The following is a 9,106-nucleotide window of genomic DNA, read 5'->3' as shown; positions in this document are numbered from 1 at the left end:
ACGGCCGGCCGGAGTGGCGCAGGGCGGCGGAGGAAGTGGAGCAGGCGCAGGGGAGAAGAACTCCGGGCGCGGCCACGGGAGGTCGCGGGCGCGACGGGCGCGGCCACGGGAGGTCGCGGGGCGCGCGCGAACGGCAGCAGGGCGCGCGCGAACGGCAGCAGGGCGCTGCGTGGCGCGCGCGGAGTAGTGCCGCGGACGAGCGCCGGCGTGAGGGCACGGGAAGCGGGACGGCGCGGACGGACCAGCGGCGCACGACGGCGGGGTTGGTAGCGCGGCCGGGCGGCAGTGGGCGCGCGGGGGGGAGTAGGCGGCCGCGTGCAGAGAAGGGCAGAGGCACGGGGCCTCACCAGCGTTGATGGGGAGAGGGGGCGGCGTTGGCAACGGTGGAGCGGTTCGGGCGGCGCCGGCGAGGCGACGGGTGGACGACGACCCGAGGTAGGGGCACGGCGTCGAAGCGGCGGGGGCGTCCAGTGAGGCGGGGCGACGGGGAGAGCGGCGCCGTCGTGGGGCCTCAGGCGGCGGTGGTTGGAGACGGGCGCCAAGGACGACGGGGCGCCGGCGATGGGCGCAGGGGTAAGGCATCGGGCGTGCGGGGTCGATCCCGATCTAGCTCGGGTCAAGGTGGGGCGGGCGCCATGCGGGGGGGGGGGAGTCGGGGAGGCAGGCGCCGGCGAGGGGGTGGCCGGAGGCACCGGGCGGTGAGGTGGTTGCCCCGATCCAAAGGGGATCGGGGAGTGGGGAGGGAGCGAGGGGAGTGGGGAATCGGGGAGGGAGAAGTGGGAGGGGGTGTCGGATAGGGTTTGGGTGTCCAGGGGTTAAGGGAGTGGGGGGGGGGGGGGGGTTGGGCCGGCCTGGTAGGGGGGTGGCCGACTGGGTTGGTATGGGCCGAGGCCCATGGGAGCTGGGGGGTCTATCCTTTTGATTTTTTTTGTTTTTCTTTATCTTTATTTATTTATTTTATTTTCTGATTTCTTTTAACTTCCAATTTATTTTAGTTTCAATAAAATACCAAAGTGGCACCTAAATTGTTGTTACAAATTATGTCACAACCACAAAAAGTTTCATCCCAAAATAATATAGTTTAATATTTTACAAAATACAAAAGGCATTTAATTAATGGTTTTAGCTATTGATTTAATTAGTTTGGTGCATTTAAACATTTTATAAAGACTTGGTTCCTCCACCAATATTACATATGATTTATTTGTCACTTTTAGAACATTTTAGTTTTGACATTTGAAAACTTTTATTGTTTGCTTGATTTTGAATTTGAATACAAACTGGTTTTGAACTAACGTGAGATTATCAACAGTAACTGAGGTGACATGGCATCATTAGTAGGGAATTACTGTAGTCTAATTATCCGGGCGTCACACTACCAACCCGCTCATCTTTTATAAGTTCAATTTGTCTTTTTGGCTTATGAACCAAGAACCCTGCAGGGTATGTATCAAACTTATGGGTGTGCCTTTTATTCATGTCGAACTACTTATTGTAAAACCATAATGGCTTTAGTTCACTAAACCCGGGCAAGCGTCTCTTATCCAAAAATAGGCCTTATTCTCTGCCGAACTGCTCGTTGTCTTCTATTCATGGTTTTGGTCAGGACGTGAGGTCACTAGTGGTCTTTCAACAAGTTCTGTTATTCGCTTGTATATTAAAAGATGTAGCAAAGGTTGTTGTAAGTTTTTCTGAATCAGTAAATATACCCATGTTTTTTGAATTGACCAATCACAAATGTACTTTTGAAATATCAATATTCAAAGTTGAGTGGTACTTAGCACTATATTTTAAATGGTACTAGTTCACTAAAATGTGTTAGTTACCCTGCTAGTTAATTTAATCAGAACAAGAGAATGGCCAGTTTATTGGTCCGCTACAGTTATGCAAAGGAAGGGATGTCAGTTTTAAACTATAGCTAGCTGTCAAAGAGTACTTAACAATATTCCATTCTAATCAATCATTCGAGCCGCCCTCACGCCAATCATTGACCATGATTACTGTTGGTCCCTAGTGACCTTTCTTTTGCTTGCTAATGATGGCACATGCCAACTTAAACCATAAAACCTAACCAGCATATTCATCTTTATTGTCATGCCTCCAGTTAATGGATTCCAGCATGATGCATTCCTACTGGTTAGGGAGGATGTCCCAACATTTTATCGTGCATTGTTAATATTTCAAAGTACGATCAAGGCTGGGGTGCGTCTCCAGTGATGAGGCCGTGCTCTGGTTATTTGGCAAAAAGCAAGTGGTTTCTTTGGCCTAAGGCAATGGAAAAAATGTGCCAATTGCATGTAAACAATCTTGTGAAGTAGTCACGCAATTATCGTACTATCAATCATCATAAGAGAGATCAAAGAATATGCCCTTATGATATACGCATGTTACTTTGGGTGGTATTTGTTTTTTTAGAATGAAGGCTGAAGGGGAGCCCGACTTTGAATTAACAAAGCCATCAACCGGCCAGGATTACACAAGGCCACCAAGCAAGAGTGACCGAAAAATACAAGGAAGCTGACTGAGCAGCTTACAACGCAACGCACACTACTGCACACAAAGGAAGAGACATGAAAGACCAGCAAGTAATGTCGAAGCCCGCTGCACATCGGCACCAAGAGCAGGAAAGCAGAGTAGCCTCGGGGATCAGCCAAAGGCCTGTAAGCACTGAGAGCAGCCGGATCATGGGATTGGGACCTTGCAACCTGTCTTCCAACGCCGAAGAAGACCCCCGTCCTCTCGCCTAGGCTCGAGGGCGCCGACCCGTCGGGTCGTTAGGCGCTCACCCGAGAGCGCGGACATGTGCCGGTCGTAACCCAGAACAGGCATAGCTCACGGTTCTCACCACGCCGAAGGCTCACACCACTAGCTGCATTGTCACCCGCCCGGGCAACCGAGAACAGAAGGAAAGCCGCTGGGAGGATTGTCGAAGAAACCAGCTGCAAAGACCCAAGGGCGAAGCTTGGAGAAGCCTCTGCTTGGACTCGCAGCCGACGGGCGCTCTCCTACCTCGGCGCCACTCACCCGGAGAACCAGACGACCCAAGGCGGCGCCTCCAAGGAGGGTACGACGCGCAGGGCGCCGCCACCGCCCAACCCGAGACAAGTTTTGGGTTTTCACCCGGGATCTGGGACGAGGATGGATAGGGGAGTCCTCAGCGGTGCCTCGAAGGAGAAAGGCGATGCGCGCACGCGCCATCACTGCCGTGGTCGGAGATCCTGCCAAGGGTTTCCCCCGGACTCGAACTATGCCATCAGCACACCGCCGACACCGGAACTGGCAGCCAAAGCTGCAGAGCGGACAGCCGGAGGGGAGGAGTGAGCAGATGAGGAGAAAACAGCCCGACCTTCAGATCTGGATCGGAAGAAATCCGCGCCATGACCACCACCCGCCGGCTCCGCGCCGCCCGAGCAGCCGAGGAGGTCGGCCGCCACATCCCGCGCACGCCGCCTGCCGCAAAGGCCGCGCCGCCTCGCCGACCGGGGCCGCCGCCCCGGAGTCCGTGGTCCTTCGCAAGGGGAACGAAGCGACGAGAGACCTCGCCGCCACCTTCATCGGCGGCCGTCGCGGCTTGCCTGGCGTCCCTCAGGTGGCGGCAAGGGAAGGAGATGCTAGGGGGGTGGCGGCGCCGGGGGAAAACCCTAATCGCCCCCGGATCGCCCGCGGGGGACAACACGGGAGCCCCGCGCGGCGGGGGGGGGGGGTATTTGTTGGCGCCGGGGGAAAACCCTAGAAGTCAACCTTCAGAAAGTTCACAAAAGAACATCCATGGGATATTTCACTTTGTTCATTGAATATTTCCAATCTTTATCTTAAGAAATACAAGTGTCGTTACCTTCTTATAGTTATGAATGCAGGGCTTGCTTGAGGAAAACAGCTCCAACTCTTTCAAACAACGTTTTCTATTAGGTAGAGCTAGAAATATTGTTCAAAAATGTTGTAAAGATGCTATCAAAGTAAGTCTATTATATGAAGATTATCGTTTCCTAAATTTGGTAGACTTCCACAATCTGGATGGTTCGTGAGAAGTAACTACTCTCTCCGATCCATAATAAGCGTCACAGTTTTAAACTAAGGCAACCTTAGTTTAAAATCTGCGACAGTTGTTATGGATGGGGGGGAGTAGCAACTATGTGCTCTTTCACGATGAGAGGTAACCTCTATTAGCTTGACATAGTTACACTTATGATTGATATATACAATATGTCACAAAAACAATAATAAGAGATCTGAAATTAAATGTTTACAGACAAATAGGGACATCGGTTTCACCAATGTTTGTCTAGACACTTTTGCACCCACTAGTTAATATAGTTATCATAATTCTTAACGGTCAATTGCACACATGCAGACATGGTAAGACCTCTTACTATGTCTTATGCCCTATGCTAAGTTTTGAAATTCATATTAAGGCATGAATGCTCCATCCTCCTCGGCTTCGCCTCCGATCGTTCCGCCTCTGTCTCCGGCCGCCTCGTCTTCCCACCTCCTCCCTTTTCCTTCTCACTACGCACATTCCTCCTCCTCTGTCTCTCCGCCACTGTCAAGCTGGGGTGCCACCACACACAACAAATCCTTCACTGGATGGGCTTATTACCACTAGTATCCGGTGCCGGTTGTCGTCGCCATCTCGCCATTGACCTAACCACAGTCGTTGTTGACTCCTCCTTCCACCTTCCGCTCGTTGCCGCGGGCTTGTCCCTCTTCGTTTCATCTTCCGACTCATCTTCGTCGGTCTATCTCCCCACCCCTCCCCCTTCTCCTACCTTTCCAACCCAGCGATCGAAATTTCCTATGTTTCACTTAATTGGTGGGACCAAAAATTTTGTAATATCAAAATTTTGGGCCAGATTTAAATGAAATTCAAGATAAATTTAAATTTGGCCTACCGATAAGATCATGCAAGCATGGAGATCAAAATAATAGTGGGTTTTAGCTCGCATGGAGATGAGAGCGCAGAGCTAAGCTAAATTATACTACTATGCATGCGTGGCGTAGTATAATGCTGGTAGCTAGCGGAAAGCATGCGTCAAAAGGGAATCAGGCCGTAGGCGCCGCTCGGTCGTTGCCGCGCCATTTTCTTATGCTGCTCCGATCCAACTTGCATGACATGCCACGGCGCGCGCTCCATCGGCCGGCACGGTTCCTCCCCATGTGCCAACGCGCAATAATCGAACTTCGTCCGGTCCTATATATACCGGCGCCCGTAGGCTCGCTTGCTCCCCATGCTTCCTACAGCTCACAGCTCACTCGTCTCTGACCGGCCGGTTGGTTAACTTACCTTAGCTGCCACCTTAGCTAGCTCACATGGGTCTGGAGGTGCTCACGGCGAGGGACCAGCTGCCGAGGTGCCGCTACCAGCGGCTCCGCGGCGAGCTCTGCGACGACGGCGACGGTGAGGAGGTCGGAAATGATGTGACGGCTGCGGGTGCGGCGTCGGCCGCCAGGTGGACGAGGGCGAGGCGGCCGCTGCGGCTGCGGAGGAGGTTGTCGGGGAAGAAGGCGGTGCCGGTGCTGTTCCGGATGGCGCAGCGCAGGCGCGGGGTGAGGCTGCTGATGCGGCTGGTGCTCCTGGCGCCGGCAAGGCGGGCGGCCGCGCTGCTGGCGGAGCTGGTGCGGCGGATCGCGTGCGCGGCCGAGTGCCCCGCCATCGTCTTCTCCTCGCAGTGGGGGCTCCCCGCGCTGTCCCACTCCGCCAGCGGCGGCGCCAGCCGCACCGCCAGGCTGCGGGCTTTCTACCTCGAGAGGAGCCTCTCCGCCGGCTCCCCCTGCTGATCATCTCAACAACTGCACACCATCGACAGCGCGCGGCTGGTCATCAACTCATCATGCATGCGTGAGCTAGCAAGTCGTCTTCCCGATACTGTAATCATGCGCTGCATGTAAGGCTCGATCGAGCTATAGCAAAGCATCTTCACGATGCTGTAATCATGTAAGGATTGCTCCTGAAGATGAGTCATGCGTGCACATGGCTTGGCAAGAAGAATGTTGCTGACTCGCTGTAGCTGTACTGCCGAGTGCTTTTGCGTGCGTTTATTGAGGCAACTTGCGATTCGTTTTTGGAGAAAAAAGATGCATGAGACCGTGCTGTACGTGCTGCTGCCTTTAAGTTTGTTTCATTGACGTTCAGTGACATCGTCGATCCATGAGCAGGAAACCGAGGATGTACACAAGTACAAAGCAAGCACACCACGACACAATTACGTCACGTAATGGCACGAGCACGCATGTGTGCGCGCCCGCTGCACATGCTAACAATTACTACGTCACCAATCCAGGCAAGAATTCTCTGTTATTTCTAAGAAGGAGGTCTTTCTAACTGCTATATATTCACAAAATGAAACAAATGCTTATGAAAGCTACCGCAACACCAGACGGGGCCTACCCGTCTCACCATGTTTTCCTTCTGCTATCCGTGTGTGTTTTCCAACTGAATAAAGCCGGTCAGGTAAATCCACATTGTTCCAGGTTAGAAGAAAGAACCCACGAAGTCTTGATCTTTCACACCCAACCCAACCAACACAAGTGCTGCAGCAGGGTGCAGAGCATTCTGTAAAACCCTGGCTGGATCTTTCAACCACTTGCAGTTCTTCATCCAGTTGAAGAATCCACTTCATGCCAGTATGCCACTACACAACATCTACCGGCACAGAGCTAGAACTTCGATGGCGATCACCACCGAGTTCCGATGTGGCGACAGCAGGGACGACAGCGGGTTCAGGTTGCTGCGCGCTTTCCGCGCTTTGTATGCCATCCAAGGCCCTTCTCGCGTAGACCGTAAACCCGACCCCTATAAGAACGGCAACGATCGCAGAGATGACGTTGTACACTATCTCCACTGTTGTCATCCGACGCTGGTCATACTTCAGGTCCGCCAGTGCGAGAATCAGCCGGCCACTGCAAAAGAGCAGGCCAAGGCAGCAAAATGATCTTGGTTAGGAGGGAGCATTTGATAGGCCAGTTGCTCACTACTATTGAGTAACTGAAATGTTAGTGTTGAAATTCTGGACTCTGAATCATACCTGTAGATGTTGACCAAGGCGTCAGGTACCATTCCAACAACCGAGCCACAAATGTAAGGGGTGAAGTTGATCTGGGTGATGGTTGCAACATAGTTGAACATCACATAGGGGAACGGCGAGAGTCGTAACAGCGCAACCACCCGGAACTGCTGGAACCAGCCCCCTCTGCCAGCCAGCTTGATCAGAGCTATCTGCTGAGGCCATTTCTTCTCTAACCATCCCTGTGATACATTCAGACACAGATGCAGACTAGAATTCAGGGCACACCATCATATATAGGGAACAGTGCCCAAACTTAATGAAGTGGAGATGATGAATATTACGTGAATGCGGTGAAGGAACAGCGAGCCGATCCAGTACGGTATGGACATGCCTATGCCGGTGCCAACCAGGATGATCAAGAGGCCCAGGCCGTAGCCGAATATTATCCCTGTCAACCACATGGACGGGAAAGAAGGCAGGAACACGGTAGGGAAGACGGACATGGACATGACCAGCACAAGGGCCAGCACCGGGCGCCCGAAAGATGTCGCCTCCCATCGCATGATCGGCAAGAGCACCTACAGTGCAACATCATGCCGTAAAGGCAGATCAAAGACTCCAACTTACAAGTGAAACATTAGTGAAATTACAGTGTATAGCATGAGCAATTCAGCAGAGTCCAGAATCCTGATGGCATCGTCAGTGTAGAAAACAAAAATGGCATGTGCTTATGTACTGTCTGGGAATTGTTTGGATGAATGAACTAGAGATTCCATTGAATTAACCACATGGATTCCCCAGGAGACAGAAATCACGTGTCAAACAAGAGTAAAATTACTAGGGAAAATCAGATATGTAGAGTAGTACTAGTAGAGTAGTAGAAGGCGAGGAAGGGAGGGCGGGAGAACCTTGTCTGATAAGAGGGGGAGCCCCCATCTGTAGAAGGCATAGCCGACCGCCACCACTAGCAGGCCTCCGAGCACGAGCCTCGTCCATGGGATCCCCGACCACGACCGCCGCCTCGGCCTCGGTCCAGGTTGCGGGTGCGCAGGCGCAGGCGCAGGCGCAGGCAAATTCTCAACTCTCACCTCAGGCGCCGCCGATGGCGCCGCACTCTCCGCTCTCACCTCAGGCGCCGCCGATGCCGTCACACTCTCCGCTCTCACCTCAGGCGCCGCGGATGCCGCCACACTCTCCGCTCTCACCTCAGGTGCCGCCGATGCCGTCACACTCCCTGCTCTGGCCTCCGGTGCCGTGGGTGCTGCCTCAGGCGTCGCCGATGTATTCGGAGCCGGCGGCGGCGGCATCGGCGTGACCGTGACCTGCACCGCCGCGCGCCCGTCTCCTTCCGAGTCGTGCGGCCGCGAGCCTACCTCGCATCCCCCCGATCCTGCCCCGCCGGGGTGGTCCGCGGAAGAGCCCGGCGCGCCTGAACCCTCCGCCGCTGCCACCTCCTCGGAGCTAAACACGTGCACGCACGGATCAAAACATAGTCGATGAAGAAACCAAAGAGACGACGCGCGGCGGCATGAAACAGCATGCGTGTGCGTGGCGGGCTTACCTGCGCATCGCGCTCCCGAGCCGTGGACACTGCGCTTGCCTAGATGCTGCTGCTGCTGCCGAGAGCGATGGGAGAAGGAAGCGGCGGACGTCATGGCGAGGTAAAGGAATGAACACGTAGGCGAGGTGATGGAGGGAGAGGGCGGAGATGCCACGAAAGAGATCGATCGATCGATCGGGTCTCTCTCTTCCTCCCCGAACCGCGGGAGACGAGGACGACTTTTACTCTTTTTTTTGAGAGAGAAAGGACGACTTTTACTGAGACACAGAAGCGGGCCCAAGACACGGCCCGTGGGCTAACGAGTGGAAATGGCCCACGAAGACAAAAATCTAGCAGCAGGACATCTGGAGCTGTTTCCGGTGGGGGATAGAGAACAACATGTCAATGTTGGGTGCAGCTTACGCTATTCTTATTCTTATACGCTACTCTCCGTCCCATAAATATAAGAGCGTTTTTGATACTACACAAGGAGTATGTCGTTGGTCATGACGCCACAATGGTGGAGTGGAGGTGGAGGTGGTGTTGTATGAGCTAAAAGTCC

General features: G+C 53.7%; 1 protein-coding gene across 1 annotated transcript; it reads right to left on the bottom strand.

Moving 5' to 3' along the window:
• Positions 1 to 6,237: 6,237 nt before the first annotated feature.
• LOC123048944 (uncharacterized) lies at positions 6,238 to 8,453 on the bottom strand. The gene is made up of 4 exons (XM_044471956.1): positions 7,913 to 8,453; positions 7,346 to 7,582; positions 7,023 to 7,243; positions 6,238 to 6,897 (listed from the first exon to the last, which is right to left on the bottom strand). The coding sequence occupies exons 1-4, from the start codon at positions 8,309 to 8,311 to the stop codon at positions 6,630 to 6,632; spliced, it is 1,125 nt and encodes a 374-aa protein (XP_044327891.1). The 5' UTR covers positions 8,312 to 8,453; the 3' UTR covers positions 6,238 to 6,629.
• Between the last annotated feature and the right edge of the window lie 653 nt (positions 8,454 to 9,106).

The sequence above is a fragment of the Triticum aestivum genome, chromosome 2D (assembly GCF_018294505.1).
Source record: "Triticum aestivum cultivar Chinese Spring chromosome 2D, IWGSC CS RefSeq v2.1, whole genome shotgun sequence".
Lineage (NCBI taxonomy): Eukaryota > Viridiplantae > Streptophyta > Magnoliopsida > Poales > Poaceae > Triticum > Triticum aestivum.
Note: the sequence above shows the minus strand (reverse complement) of the source record. Positions and strands in the feature narration are given on the sequence as shown.